The 16467-nt window shown below is 34.4% G+C and overlaps 1 protein-coding gene across 10 annotated transcripts in view; it reads right to left on the bottom strand.

The window, feature by feature from the left end:
* The window catches only part of LOC129739173 (disintegrin and metalloproteinase domain-containing protein unc-71), a 1315240-nt gene that overhangs the window by 190563 nt on the left and 1108210 nt on the right, over positions 1–16467 (bottom strand). For all 10 annotated transcript variants that reach the window (XM_055730592.1, XM_055730589.1, XM_055730594.1 and 7 more), the window contains one exon: positions 13977–14292. In XM_055730592.1, the coding sequence (XP_055586567.1) occupies positions 13977–14292 (316 nt within the window). The remainder of the gene's footprint in view (positions 1–13976; positions 14293–16467) is intronic.

The following is a 16467-nucleotide window of genomic DNA, read 5'->3' as shown; positions in this document are numbered from 1 at the left end:
TTAGTTCTATCTAAAAATTTGGAAAGACATTGGGAGTAACGTCAGCATTTTTTTTCTTGTTATTGACTCAAAATGATGAGAATAGTCGCAATAAACCAGCATTCATTTCTATATTTAGATACTAGATGAGATAATGTATGATCGACCCTAGCCCTTCATTTGTTTAATTTTGTGGATAGCCACTAGACTAGTTTACTTTTCTGCTTTTTCGCAGATCAAAGGTGGACTCATATGGGTTGATCCTCATGCATTTTCAAGTATTTCCGACAAATTTGAGATATATTGAACTATGTACTGCGTCATTAACTCTGTACTGCGCAATGAGTTTTGGTGAAAAAAGTCAATTTTTCTTGAAAATTTGCTCATCAGAGTTCCAGCAAGCCACTGTTAATGAAAAACGATAATTTTTTTTTATGTAACTGGTGGTTGATTTAATGTTTTTATGAATCTGTTTGAGATAATCGTTCAAAACAAACCGAAAAACATTTAAAAAATCATAAACATAAACAGAAGTTATACTTACAAGTTGAAAGTTTAAAATCTGCAATAAATCCGAAAAAAAAATTCACAAAATCTTTTCTTTTTAAGATAGCCCTGATTATAACCATTCATTTGGTGTTTGATATGAAATTATCGTAAGAATAGGAGCAAAGTTATTCAAATAAGTATGCATCAGTTTTTAAATCATAATTGTGTTATTTTTGCTTGGGCACAAGTTGGTCTGGAGAAAACTAGAATGAAAAATATTTTAACAATTCAAATTTGTTGCAGACATCTGAAAATAACTTTACCGCTACATATTCAATTTGTATATTTGTTTTATCAAAAAAGGTAAAAAAAACAGCCTTTTGTTTTTTAAAGAAATGGTTTTCTGAAAAATATTTTTCTCGGATTTATTGCAGATTTTAAACTTTTAACTTGTGAGTGAAATTTCTGTAGAAATCCGTAGTTTATGATTTTTTTTAAATTTTTTCGGTTTTTTTCAACGATTACCTAAAACAGATTCACAAAAACATTTATACAATTCAAATCAACATCCATGCATAAAAAAATTATCGTTCTATAATTATTAACACTGGTTTGCTTGAACTATAATAGGAAGATTCTAAAAAAAATTGCCTTTTAACAAAAACTCATTGCGCAGAACAGAGATTTGTTCAAAAGATCTTAAATTTGGCATAAATACTTGAAAATGCATGAGGAACAACTCATACGAGTCCAGCTTTGATCTGTGAAAAAAGATGAAAAGTGAACTACCGTAAACTGGGGGAACTTTGATCAGCGGGGTAACTTTGATCAACATGAAATTTTTGCAGATAATCATCATTAACTAAGTTTAAAGATAGAATATCTGAAAACTGTTAACTACGTTTGAAAGCCTATATATTAAGTTACAAATAAGCTAAATTTGGTTTTTATTAGAAGATTTTTGATATTACTTCAAATGTAATTTTAAAATCTTAAAATACCTTGGTTTTTGAAGGCTCACAAACAAACATCTCTCCTGATCAAATTTAAGCATTTAGGAGCTTATGAGTTGTTTAAAGTGAAAGTTCCACTTTTTATTTGGTTTGGGTTTAGTTTAAGTGTTATATTTATGGTCATTTGATGATAATTTTTGGATATTGAAAAAAAATCGGTCATTTTCCATGAAAAAGCTCGTATAGAAAAAATGGCTAAAAACTCTATCAAATGATTCGGTTTGAAGAAAAAAAGAACATAGGAACAGTGCGAGGACTCAGGGAATTGCATGAAGATGAAATTTCATTTGTTTTTAAGGCCAAAAAATATAAAGAAATGTTTATAATTTTTGCCCCTAAATGTATGCAGCAACATTGTCCATCTTTTGAGTATATTTGTTTTTTAAAAAAACGTTGAAAAATTCATTCGAGTCCAAACAAAAAATACTGTTATCGATATTTTGAGCCTTCTGTGCTAAATGACATCAAAACAATAAATTTGAAGATGTTGAGATACGTTTAAACCAAAGTGATCAAAGTTACCCCGAAACTCGAAATCTGGTTTTGTAACAAACATTTAATTATGACCACAAATGCCGTTTGAATTTACTGCAATCAATGATCATGTTTGATACTCCTCACCTCAGTAAGGGTTTTAAAGCTTTTAGGTATTACGGAAAAGCAACCTCTTCCAAAATATTCAAAAATGAATGAAAAAAGTGATCAAAGTTCCCCCAGTTTACGGTAGTCTAAAAGCCACTCACCAGTGAGTGTTATCGTGTAAATTTTGTAAAGTATCGCTTTAAATCTAAAACTAGATTAAGGTACTAAATAAGTAAGAATGATTTTAGAAGCGGATCCATAGAGTGTTCGATTTGAAAAATAATCATTAAAATAACATCTTATAGGGAAAATATTCTTTAATAATATCATTTTCTCCTCTCATGAAAGTATATAGAACATAATTTTTTCCTTATAAGAGTGATAGCAAACCGAATGCAATGGCATATTTTACCATTTTCTTTAATTATAGACAATGTTATCAGAAAAATATGTCCTTTTGAGCGTCGTGTCTTGCTTAAATATACGAATTCTAGAGTTTGTTTTGATTACGTCGTATGAACCAATATAAACAAAACCGAGTTATCTACTGCAAACTATCGATAAAGATGAGTTCTTTTTTTTTCATATGTGATGAAAGAAATTAGAGAAACATGAACTATCAAAGAACGGAAGAACATAAGCCGTAAATATCATGAAAATTTCGAAAAAGATACAACGGCTCACCGACAGGACTTGAACCTGCAATCTCCGCTTCGGTACAACGGCGCGTTAGCCAATTCCACCACGGTGAACGTGATGGAACCGGCGAACACGAGCAATCGAGCTCTGCCGATCAACTGTTGGACCTTCTATCGAAACACCATGTATATCCCGCATGTGATCTTTCCCTCTATTGATCTCTCTTGTTTCTCTAACCCCACCCATCGACTCGGGATTTTAGCCGAGCGAGCTCGATTGCTCGATTGCTCGTGTTCGCCGGTTCCATCACGTTCACCGTGGTGGAATTGGCTAACGCGCCGTTGTACCGAAGCGGAGATTGCAGGTTCAAGTCCTGTCGGTGAGCCGTTGTATCTTTTTCGAAATTTTCATGATATTTACGGCTTATGTTCTTCCGTTCTTTGATAGTTCATGTTTCTCTAATTTCTTTCATCACATATGAAAATGTGAACATTTTCAGGTACAAAGATGTACCAAGCGATTTCATAACATCAGTATTGATGAGTTCTTTGTTCTGTAAGAATTTGGTTTCATTTGATCAATGAATATTTAATAACTTTACCAAATTGATTTTAATTTAGGACGTATGATGAGTTTTTTGTTTTTGAGTGCATTTTGGTTTTTGCGACGTTTTGCACTGCACGGAACTATCGTGCAAAACGAAGGTCTTAAAACAACAGTTCGGCATTTTGGTTCTTGCGACCAAATGCATTTTCTCTATAAATACTTCAGTAGAAATGTTAAAAGGTTTAGTAGTTGAAAGAAATTGTTAGTTCTAGTGGTTTTAGCTCTGCCAATAAAACAGATGACATCAAAACGTTGCTAGGTAAGTTTAATAAAAGGAACTTTGAATTGGGCAAAATATCATCTTCTTTTTTTTCCTAACAGAAACAGCCAAATTAGCTATGATAGCATTGGAAAATGTCTGCACTCTTTGAACAGTTATCGGAGTATCACAGCAAGTAGCCAACAATGTCCCAGGCTTCTTAAACATTCTTTATGAACTGTCCCCTACAGCACCGATTCCAGAAATCACTAAACGGACACCTCGACATAACACTACTAATTCCTCTTGTGATAAATTTCAGTACTACAAGCAATTCGAAGACAATAACGAAATTTCAGGTAAATACGATCAAGTTTTCTGATAAAATGTATGCGGTTGCAAAACGACGTTAGCACCAAGTAGGAGATTCAGAAGGTCATAAAAACATCTTCAGTGAAAATAACTGAACCAATGGCCATGTCGAATACAGTAGCACTTCTTTATTCATTTCTGCATCGTATAGAGAAATTTCAGACCATTTACAGTGATTTTTAAAATACCAGAATTAAAAATGTGTTTCAAAACTTCAACAGTGATTTTATCGAAACATATCAGGTGGCTCATACGACCTAATCAAAAGAAACTCTAGAATTACTCTCATTTTTTTGTTTTAAAACATCTTTCCAGACCAAGAGGTGAACATAATGTTCCGTATCTAACCTATTTTTTCGAAATAAAATTTCGATTTGGAACCTTAGGATTTTTTTCCACTAAGATTCATAATTGTTTCGTTTACTAAATTGTGTCATTTTTCATTGAAATTGAATGTTTATTCCGTTTTTTGGCTTTATATTATTCCTACAACCAATCTATGTAAAATTATATTGGAGATGCCTTATAAACATTCCCATGTTTAATAAGCCTTTTGTAGTGGTTTGTAATTCATTTTATGAGAAATTTTTTTGTTTTACTGTCGATGTATCGAGCGACGGACGTAAAGGAAACACGTGGCAAAACAAGTTTTTTTTTTCTAAGAATGGCCTAAATTCAGTAAGCCGAAACGTAAAAAACAGCAGTTTTTTACCGTCGTAAATTACCGAAAAAAATCAATTGAAGAAGACCACATATGGCAACTTTGAAACATTCCATTTAAAGCCAGTGCATACTTTACACAACCAGCATCAGCAGTCATTCCGGCCCTCTATTCGAAGAAGGCAACGAGGCTATCCAGCCTCTGTTATTAGGCAAGTACCAATTTTTAAATTCTGATGTGTTAAGTGATCGCCCCTCGCCTTTAAGAATCCGCCCGGATCGTGGAAACTTTGCTGATTTTGAACTAAATACTATCGTGGCATGAAATCGAAAATTTCTTAATTTTTCGCCTCCAGATCGGTTATGACATCTATGCTTTCGCTGAAATCTGGCTTGATGCAACAGTACCATCCTGTGAACTATTCTCCCCGGATTATACCGTGATTCGATGCGATAGGAATGGCTCTATCTAGGCCCGGGGCAATCTTTCACTGGGGACCCCTATGAATCTTTTTCCATATGCAGTTTTAAAGAACACATAATATTTTAAAAATACAAAGAAACTGTATACAGTTCGTTATGGTGCCTTCAAATAAGCGTTATGTATGATATCTAATCGAATAATTGTTAATCTATCACGTGCAAACATTGTGGAGAACTGATCAACTATCTAATCGAAAACGAATTATGCTGTTAATTGCATAATTCAATTCACGATTTATTTAATAACTTCAATTTAATAACATCACATTATAATATCTGGATTAGAAAAAGTTAAAGAAAGGTATTAAAACTCTTTTCATTTACTTATTAATCTCTTGGAATGAGCTTCATCAAGAGCAGAATAGGTGCTTCCCTCATGACTATTGTGGAGTTTCGGGAAGCAACAATTCCAATTTTTTAATACGTTTTAGACTGTATTAAAATATTTCTGAAAGTTAACAATGGTTTAGAATATATCTTATTGGATACAAATTCAAATTGCTTACGTTTAATGCTTCTCTTAGTTAAACTCCTGGATTCGACCTACAACTCTACTGCGTGACCTTCCTAACCTCCAAACACGACTTTGTATGAATTACAGCACTATCAGAGAACCTGTTATGATGATCACTTTTGAATACGTTTTTATAATATTTTTAACATTACGAATTCACCTTAGACCATCGATGGTCGTTCCGGATTAACATCAATGGTAGTTTTCTGTTAGTCGTGCCTACGTGCCTTTTAGAATAACTGTGAATTTTAATATTGTGTTTTAATTTAAAAAATCACACTTAGCAATAGCTATCTTACTGTTAACTTACTGTTTCCAAATGCTTATGTAACGAATTAAATATAATATTCTCAGAAACTTTGATTCTTAGATTGATCTTTGATTCATTACTTGTTACAAATGGCGCAAAACTTCAAATGTATAACTTCTAATTTTCTACCTCCTGTGGTTATTATTATTATTTTACATACGGCATTTTCGAACATTATTGATATTAATTTACCGAAATGTCATAAAACTGCTGTTGAGTTTCGCTGAGATGAGACGTGTCGACTCCTAGTCGTGACAACTATTGATAAGTAATATTAAGATTTCAGACTTCAGTTCAACATTGAAATTCAAAATGCAAAATCGTATTCTATTCATACCCACAATTCAAAATTTCAAATTAGAATCTTTATATCAAACTACAAACGAAATTCCTATAAAGAAAATTGAGAATCAAAGTTACAATCAGAGTAAAGCAGGAATTGCAAAATTTATTTTTCGAAACCAAATGTTTATTTCACTCAGAAATCTCTTAAATACCCAAAAAAAAACGTGTTCATGTAATGTGGAGAATCTTCTGAAATTTAAAACGGATTAAAATTTTAAAATATTTTTTTAAATTTATTTTGTAAAAATCGTTATCAAAAATAAAGAAGCTTTTTTCAAAAGTTCTTCCAAATGTGACAAAGTTACTTTCGAAATCAATGATTTAAAATGGAGATTATATGTTCAGGACACAAAATCATAAATCTGGAATAAGATGAGATTGAAAATGTTTAGAGAATCGTTCAATGAACTTCGCAATTCAACTTTGAGAGCGTTTTTATGATAATAATAATTTGAAAATGTCTAAATTCTGATCTTCATAATATTCTGAATTCAGGGTATTTTCTTTAGTAGAGAATAACAAAAAAAATCAGAATCAAAAGTATGAATTGGACCAAATCAGTTGTAAAAGATTCAATTAGAATTTTAAATCTGAGATTTAAATTTTAATGCAAATTTAATCGCAGAACTCAGTTTTGCTGATTGATCCTATTGAATTAACTACAATTACCTTTTTAATTTTTTTTTCCAAAATTCTAAAGGATTTAGAGCATGGGTGGCCAAAATTTTCAACAATCGGGTAAAATTTCAGAAATGAAATTTACTAGCGGGCCAAAAAAAACATATTGTTCTGGACTATTCAAAGAAAACAAATAATAACAGGTTTTTGGAAACGCTTTTGAAATACAATTGCCTTGGTCATATTGAGTATAGATTGATCTTTAATATTAATGTTACTTGCATATTTTGGCAATTTTTGCTCCACTTGAAGAATAGTAGAAATTTTACGCAGTACGAAATGAATTATACCTCTAAACTGATGTATGTACGTATATCTTTTCAAGGGATTCAAACCTCTTCCTTTTATCAATCCCAGAAATGTCGCGTCCCAGTTGTAGATGATGTTGCGGAGAACTAGGTCTCGGGGGATACAGGTGAAAAGCGAAACAACATCGAAAGCAGGCTTGCAATTTCTCTTACGAGAATCACCCACGTGCTCGGTTTTCGATTCTCTGTAGAGATTCTCTGAAACGCACCTCAGAGATTTTTAGCCGAACCTCTGTAGAGAATCTGTAAATCAACACGACAGAGCTAACACACACTACAGTGAAAAAATGTTTTCACCACGGAGAGCGACAGCGACGGTAGCTGGCTTAGCTTGTAGCGTTTACCAACACATACGAAGCTGAACCACTCGTCCGAAACATTCATCGTTTGTTGATGCTATTATTACGCACACCGTCGTGTTTGTTTTTGGCTTTGCTTTTTGGTGGCTTCAACTAGTCGGTTCTGTGTTTTCACTGGGGTGCTCTACAGTGACAAATCGTCGCACGCTGGAGCTATTGAACTAAGGTGTGTGTGGCTTTCGAAACCGGGGTGCGAATAATGTGTGGAGAGGATCGAAAAATCTCACCCGGGTGATTTGCAACAATCGCACGGGGGTGTTTTTTTCTCCGTTCTCCGTTTTTCTCGGTAGAGAATGGCATCTCTGATCGAAAGAAACGAGGATGTGATCCGGTGGGAGTACAACATTGTTGATGAAATCGCAGAACTCAAACGAATCTTTGACGTTGTATTTGCTGTTGATCGATGCTTGGAGTATTCGTCCTATATATTTGGACAATTCATAAGATGGTGACGTCATGCATGGTACTACTGGTCTTAATGGCAAGCCTACTTTGTGTGCCTTGGGTGTCCCGTAGATGCAAGGGGCGGTTGCTTTGTACGTTTTTAGCTTTAATTCTGTTGCCCTGTTGATTAATTTTAAATCTGCTAACCTTTTTGCGAACTCGTTGTTCTTAGTTTGAAAACCGTTTGTAGGATCGCGAGCTAGGCTTGAATATGTGCTGTGGTCCCCGATTAGTGCTTCCATCTTTGCATCGTAATCTTCGCGTTTCATCATTACTGTTACGTTACCTTTGTCGGCTTCGAGTACGATGATGCTCGGATCAGATTTTAGGAATTGTTTTGTGGCAATAATAGCGTTTTTGTAGAACTTATCTGAAGGACTGCATCGTGTTCTATTTTTCTGCGTGTGGATGTGGTTAATTATTTTGTTAGCCGCTGCGCTACGGTTGCGGATCTTGACATCTTCATCTTCTGTCGTTTCGATTATTCCTTCAATATCTGCTATTAGATGATAAAATGTTTTTGGTGTTGTGATTGGGGGCGGTAGAGCGAACTTGGATCCCAGACTGAGTAAGAGTTGAACAGGTTGAGGCACCTCTATCATGGTGCTGTTGTGTTCCCTATAGACTCGGAAATTACTGAACCGATCATCGTGAAACTTGGCATCTGAGGGTTTTGGGGCCGAAGATGGTTTCTATAATAGTTACAAACCGCTTCGACTTAAGGGAGAGGGGGCTCCCATACAACTTTTGTTTTTATTTCCATGAATCAAAAGTCATGGCACCCATTTTGTCAAGCAATTTCAGTTTCCTTTGGTGGGGTTATATTTACCATCACCATGGGCTGGGCATTCGAAGCAACCATCCAGAGCTCACGTGTACTGGATAGCAAATCAAAGGTTACTAAGTATTAAAAGTTTGAAAGCGGAAATTTAGGCGGATATTTTTTTTTCTTCTACTGTTTAAAACACGTGGTACCGGTACGAGATATTAAGATGCAATAATTAGCCTACATGTGGGATTGAAAAATACTACAAACCTGTTAGGAACATATTGACTAAAATTGTAGTAGCTTTCAAAGTGCTCTTTACCGCTGCTGGGGTCTTTGAGTGAATTGAATTGAATTGACTTCTTCTGCTGAATAACTATTTGGACTGAGTGCTGAAAAACTGATGAACCGATTTTCATAAATTCCAACTTTTAAAAGCCAACCATTTTCATATTTTTGGAAATCATAATAGAGAAAGAAAAATTAATTATATTCCGAGTTATAAGGCCAAGGCTGCGATTTCAGAGCTTCAATAGCTTTCGAGAAAGAAACGGGTGGTTAGAAAATTGATAAGATTATTAAATCTGAGGTGAAGATCTATACTATTCAATTTCATTGGCCAATTTCTAACTTTTGAGTTATCATTGATGACCAATGTAGTCAATTCAACCATCCAATTTTGAGAAAATTTATTGTAAAACTGTTTAGTACTGCAAATTCAAACAAATGGTATCTTTGGATTTAACATTGATTACTCTTCAAAAAAGTTAATGTGATGTTTGTGCCCAAGAATAGAAAAATTGAATTGGTGACTTCGGTTCAGAGATGATCTGTTTTCGATAACTTCAGAAACTATTAGTGAGCTTTCAACATTTAAGGTAAACTAATAATTAAACAATGTAAATTAAAAAAAAGGGAAAAAATACACACATACGATTGAAAACATACAAAGTAAGTTTTTATCATGGTTCAACAAAGTTCTGAAGTCTTTTAAGAAATTTCTGAATAAATAAAATTTAAACAATCTCCAACACAGATTTTCATTAGATAGGGGATAGGAAAGATGAAAAAAGTTTTATCTTTTGAAAGGATGAATTACATCGAAATACATCGCAAGGTATAAGTTTACGAGTCAAGTTTCTACTATGTTTGAGGCCCATTTGTCCTTTCACTGAGGGGATAAGATGTGGAAAAAGGGTCTCCCTTACAGTTTTATGCATAACTCGAGAACTAATGGAACAAAAAAAGTTGACAGGGTAGTATATTCAAGTAAGAGAAATGTTATTTTTATGTGTTGAGACCCCTCACCCTCTCACGCGAAGAGGGGAAAGAGGAGGGAGGTTTTCATGCAATATTTTTGGATCACTCGAGAACTTATTATTCAAATTTAAAAGCAAAGGGTATTGTAGAATTTTTTTTTCTATGATTGTTTAAAGCTTCTTCCTTTCATTGATTCGATAGGGAGGTGGAAGGGGAGCTCTCATACAATTTTTTTTAATAACTCGATTGCTAATCTAGCAAATGGTAACAAATTAGGAATTCAAGGTGATGAATTCTTGATTATTTTGTTTCCCCTCACGGGATGGAAAGAGAAGAGAGGTGCCGTACGTTTGTTTTGACAAATTCTAGAGCTCATCAAATAAATTCACCCAAATTTTGCAAGGGAAAGTATAAGAATACGAGAAATGATTCTATGGTTATTAAAAACCCCTTTTCACCTTCCAGTGGGGGTTAAGAGATGGAAAAATAGTTCCGCACATTTTTTTCTATTACTTGAGAACTTATCCAACAAATGGAACCAAATTTGAAAGAAAAAGTATTCGAGTACAAAAAATGTTTCTGTTTTTTTTAAAGAAAAATTCCATACAGTACAGAGCTAGGAATGGGAGAGCTTTATCGCATAGTTTTGAAAACTTTTCAAGCAATAGAAACCATATTTTACATGAGAGGTTTTTTTTAAAGATTCATGACCCCTTCTTTTTTCAGAGGAGAAACGGGAAAAGGAAAGTATTTAAAGCTTGAAAACTAATCAAGCAAATAGAGCCATATGTGAAATGTGATGTTATTTGATTACGAAAAATGTTTTTATGGCAGTTCGTGGACCCTCTTCACATTGCTGGGGAGAAAAGCAAATACAATCGAGTACTTAATATCAGATTTCAAAACAATCATTGAAAAATATGTGATTTGAAAGCTCTCATTGTAAAGATATCGAAAATTTATTTATAACGACACTATGTTCACACAATTCATTGATTTTTAAAAGGTGCAGCAAAACACACCGGGTCAGCTAGTATTCAATAAATGTAACATATTAAGCAGTCACGAATGCCACAAGGATGGTAAGGTATCGTTAATAAAAAAAAAGCTATTAACAAAACCAATGTCTTAGTGTTTTCATAAAGTCTGAAAAAATTTTCGATCATGTGCAAATTTGCCTGTATTTAAAAAGAGGCGATTTTATATTTAAGTTTAAACGGATTATTTATTGTTTTGAAGATCCTCCCTGTTGTGTCTTCTTCAACTTTCAAATTACGTTAAGACTCAATACAATCTGCCATGAAAAATAGTTCGCTTTGAATGATGTTGACATTTAATTTAAATTTAATTCAATACAAATAATTTTAATAAACTTAAATTTTTCATGGAAGGGGTAGCAAAGCACACCGAGTCAGCTAATCATTTATAAATTGTAATTTGAATTTTTTTTTATTCAGTGGCTGTAATTTTGTGTGTGAAATTATATGAATTTGAGTAAACAATGCCAAACAGTTCTCTTTGTTTCAAATTATGTTTGGTGATTTTTTTTAGATTTTTATAATTACATTCGCATACTTTTACGTTCGAAAGGAATTTGCAAATGTTCGAAACATGTTTGGCAAATGGCAAAATACAAAAAATTAAAAGCGTGAAAATTTCCTTTGGAGAATTTTTAAATGGGCACACAAACCATTAACAGGCTCGTTTCCACAGAAGTACCAAAACTTTGTTGAATTCTCAATATAAAATATTCAAAACCAGCCAAAACGAAGCTTGTGAGACTCCGGGGTTTGAGAAATTCAAAAATGACCCCAAATCGACTCAGTCGACACATTCATGAGTTTTAAACTACTAAATTGATATTTAATGTGGTTTGGCTTTGAGAAGAAACCATAAGATTGCTATGGAAAAGAGGTATTATGAAATAAAGTCGATTCTTTGTGTAAGGTTACCAAAGAAATACTGTTATAGGGACAGCAATGTAATATACTTTTCTTTTCTATACAAGGAATTCTCAATCACAATTATCGATAATCTAGAGTACGACCTTAAATTGTTATCCATGTATTTCAACAGTAATCTTCCCTCATTAAACTACTAAAAAACTAAGTACATGCTATTCCAATCAATCTGGAAAATCCTACCTCCTAATCGGAATCCACACCTGAACAAGTTTCTTATACTAAAGGTGAACAACTTCAAATATCTGAGGTTATATTTAGATGAAACTCTTTCTGGGAATTGCCACATTAGACTGAGTCGATTTGAGGTCATTTTTGGTTTTCTCAAACCCTGAAGTCTATAAACTTCCGTTTTGGTTCTAAACTCGCTTTTGAGAAATCCAAAAATGATCCAAAATAAACTCAGTCTAACGCCTTATAAACATCCAAATGGCGAATAAGACGTTTGCACTGGTTGATACCTCAATTTATAAGGCAACTCTGCAAGCCAGTGCACAGTGGGATGGCTCCATACAAAAGCTGGACAATCAAAAAAAAGTACTTCATATTGATTTCTATGGCCATTGATTATACAACGTTTCCACTGTTTGAAATCTATCATGAATATTATGGACGACCTCTTGATTCGAATTAATTTGTTTGTTATTTAACATTTTCTTCATTTTCAAAACACAGTGTTCATTTTCTTCTTTATAACTTTCATTGGATCCTTCTTCCTCATTTCTTGATTCAGATTTGCAACTTGAAAAATTTTGTGGTTAAAAGTATTTTCTTTCCATTTTTTCTGATAGGGAGTCGCGAAAAACCCTTGAGTATTTTTATTCAGGCAAATTCTCAACTTAACTTTTTTGTTGCAAGTCACCTTCTTTCAAATTTTTTTGATGGCTGGGGGTCGCTTCAAAACCTTGAACTTTTTAAATCAGCCAAAATTTTAAACTTGAAATTTTTTCGGTTAAGTCATTTTTTTCGGTGTTTACTGGTCGGAGGTCGTGTAAAAAAAACTAAAATTTCTTTAATTAAGCTAATTTTATTTTGTTTTTTGATAAAAAGTCAATGTTTTCGTTTTTCGGTCGAGGGCCGAAAAACCCTTGATTTTTTTAAATCAGACAAAACTTTCCAATTTATTCTGGTCGGGGTCGGGTAAAAAAATCTTGATTTTTTTAAAAATCAAACAAAACTTTCCATTTTTCTGGTCGGGGGTTACGTAAAAAATTTTAGAATTTTTAAAATCAGGCAAAATTTTCAACTTGAAAATTTTTTGGTGAAAAGTCACTTTTTTCTATTTTTTTATTGGTTGGGGTCGCACCAAATAATCCTTTAATTTTTTTTAAATCAGTTTCAAATTCGAAAATTTGTTGGTAAAAAGTCACTTTTTACGATTTTTTTCTGGTCGGAGGTTACGTTAAAACCCTTGATTTATTTAAATCAGGCAATATTTTCAACTTGAAAATTGCTTGATAAAAAGCCATTTTTCGTTTTTTTTTCTGGTCGAAGGTCGCGTAAAAAACCTTGAACTTTTAAATCAGGCAAAATTTTCCATTTGAAAATTTTTTGGTCAAAAGGCACTTTTTTCGATTTTTTCTGGGTTTGAATTTTCTGGTCACGGATTCAGATATATGTAGTACCTAGATAAGTTAAGTTGAACAACGACTCATTTTTCGTTCCAGATATTAAATTCCAATTTCAAGTGCAAGGATTTTCAAACGCCATTCCTCGCAACTAAGATTGCGGATTAGCGCTTGATGGACTGGACACAAAAGCTGTCCGAGATTCTGAAACCCAGCAAAGCCAGACGCCTGTGATAATACTGCATGTCGTCGTCTCTGTCCTCGTCGACCGGTGCTGATTGCGGGGAAAATCCTCCGGAACAACTCGGCAAACGTTAATTTGTCGTTTACAGCTTGGAGGTAGTTGGTTTTCCACTAGTCAACACCAGCTAGTAGGGTTAGCATTCATTCGTTCGAAATCCTAACCTAACATATGTCTGTACATGTGAGAAAAACACTTACCAGTCGAGGTACCGGTGGCGTTCAGCCCGCACGGGCTCCCGTTCTTCTTATATACATCCCCCGGACATTGGCCGGTATCTCCGGTGCAATACTCCGGCAGGTCGCACTCGTTGTGCGCATCCCGGCAGATCACGCCCGGCGGTTTTAGAATACAATTATCACAGCATGGTCCAGTGGCGCACTGGGATTCCTTTTTCAGCTTGCAGGTAATTCCGTCGCAGCACGGGTCCGTTTTGTCGCAGTCCAGCGCACTGCCACAGTCGCACTCCTCGTCGTCCTCCACGATCCCGTTGCCGCAGTTTTTGCGGATTTCGATCTGTTGCGGAACAAGCGGATTGAAGGAGGATTTGTTAGTGAGTTTTTCAGATTTTTTTTATCTTCATTTAAACCCAGTCCCCTTCCCGAACAGAAAAAAAACCAAACAGAAATCGAGTTAATGAAATAAACTTAAACTAAAGGGATGTTTTGCTTCTTTTCAACTCATTCTGCCATTCGCTAAAATCTCCCGATGCCATTGAATTTCAATCGGAACAACTTGAGATCGATCCAATCATTCGCTTCATTACCCACACCGAACGAACCAATGGCGGTCTTTCCGAGGTGGAATTTCAGAATTCTAAATTTCTCATTAAAATATCGCTTTCCTGTGCCAGGCCGGCGCCTAGAGAGCCGCCGGAGCAGTAGCGAATTGGGGCGGACGGTCAAAAGTCAGCCGGTTCAGAATTCCACAGGAAGACATAAATAGTCGGAATTAGGAATCGAACAGAAAAAAACCTAGGTACGGTTAAAATGGCAGGATGAATAAAACATCTGGAAGGCGGTGTTGCGAACACAGTGTGTCTTATATGAGATTTTTTTAAACGATTTATTAAATGTTTGTCGTCATTAAGCGTTTCTTAAGATTTATGTAAAAATGGTCTCTCGAAACTCAAAATTCCTATGTCCAATGAAAGTCGGTTCCAAAAATTATACCATTATGCTACAAAACTGTTTATAAAAATTGTTGAATAGTTTTCGTTGTACCTTGCGCTAAAAAGCAATTTTGAACAGTTGGAATAAAATAAAACACCTTAAATGAATTTAAACTTTAAAATTTCTTGAAAGTGTAAACGCAGTCATTTTTATCTTGGGGTTTAGTTTAGTTGGCAGACCACTATCCTTCCAAGCTTATGTTCATGAGTTTAAGCCTTAATGTAAACATCAAATACACTTGTACCGGATAGATATCTTCTACTTTCCATTTTATGACTAGCTGTTTAGAAACTGCTAACGGATAGATATCCTAATCGGCCATTTCCCAGCTTTTAAAACGAACAGCTGATTTATCATTGTTTACAAGTTTCTTGGCAAACCACTGGTCCGCTGAATAACAACAACATTAAGCTATTCAGGGACCACGAGATCTAAATGTTTTTTACGCCAAAATCAAATGCAAGTTGAACGATATGTTCCATAATAAGTTTTTTTTTCTGGTAGATATGAGTTTCTATAGATTCATTGCATTTGAAACTGATAAAAATGAGAAATTTTTTTGCGTGTGTTAATGATAAAAAAAGCTGTCCACCAATAAAATAAACAAAATACGATGAATCGTGAGCAAAATGGTAGCTCCATAAGCGGGGTGAAGTTTTGAAACAAAATCGCGAAGGAAATCGATACGAACTTTCTAGCAGGCACCTAGCGGATCTGGCCGTCAGATATTTTTCATTGAAAAGCTTCTCCTGAGTGTTCCAGCGAAGATCGTGAGGAAAATTAAAAATGTACAAAATTTTGCTGACGATCTGTGGAAGATGCAAATCGATAAGTGGTACATAACGATTGGCAAACTTAAAAGCCAAATATTCCACAAAATACCAACAAAAGCGACAGTTTTCTTTCCATGTTGTTTTCTTGCAGAAGGGGGACTATCTGCTTAACATGTCATAGCTTCGATAAAATAGAAAAAAATAAGTAATTTTGAATGTCCAGGAACTGAAGAACGTCAACCAAAATAGCCTTGATTTAGAAATATAGATGGCGCATATGTTGCCCAAACATCTAAGTCAATAAACTTTTTCATTTGATGCTATCTCAAAAACTACTAGACAGATCGCCACAAAATTTTGCAATTGTGAACATTAAATTACAAGGTAGTGTCACTGGAAATTTCATCAATTTTCATCCACCCGCTCAAAAGTGGTTCACAAATAAATGAAAGTGTTGCATTTTTTTTTTTTCAAATACAGTTCTTACTTTCAAGTTCAAATAATATGCACGTTAGATAGGAATAAGTCTATATATTTGTCGTAGTTACGATTTCAATCGATGCAGTTACACATGACCGAGAATCACCGCAAATTCAGCACAATTCGGAAACGCGTACTTCATCACCAAAGCTCGTTCTAAGACTAACTCTTCGTTACCAATATTTCAAACGGACTCGTATTGCGATATTCGTTCGGTTTTTTAACGAAACTTTCCCAACACGAATACAAACAAAAGTAGGTACAGC

The sequence above is a fragment of the Uranotaenia lowii genome, chromosome 1 (genome assembly GCF_029784155.1).
Source record: "Uranotaenia lowii strain MFRU-FL chromosome 1, ASM2978415v1, whole genome shotgun sequence".
Classification (NCBI taxonomy): Eukaryota; Metazoa; Arthropoda; class Insecta; order Diptera; family Culicidae; genus Uranotaenia; species Uranotaenia lowii.
Note: the sequence above shows the minus strand (reverse complement) of the source record. Positions and strands in the feature narration are given on the sequence as shown.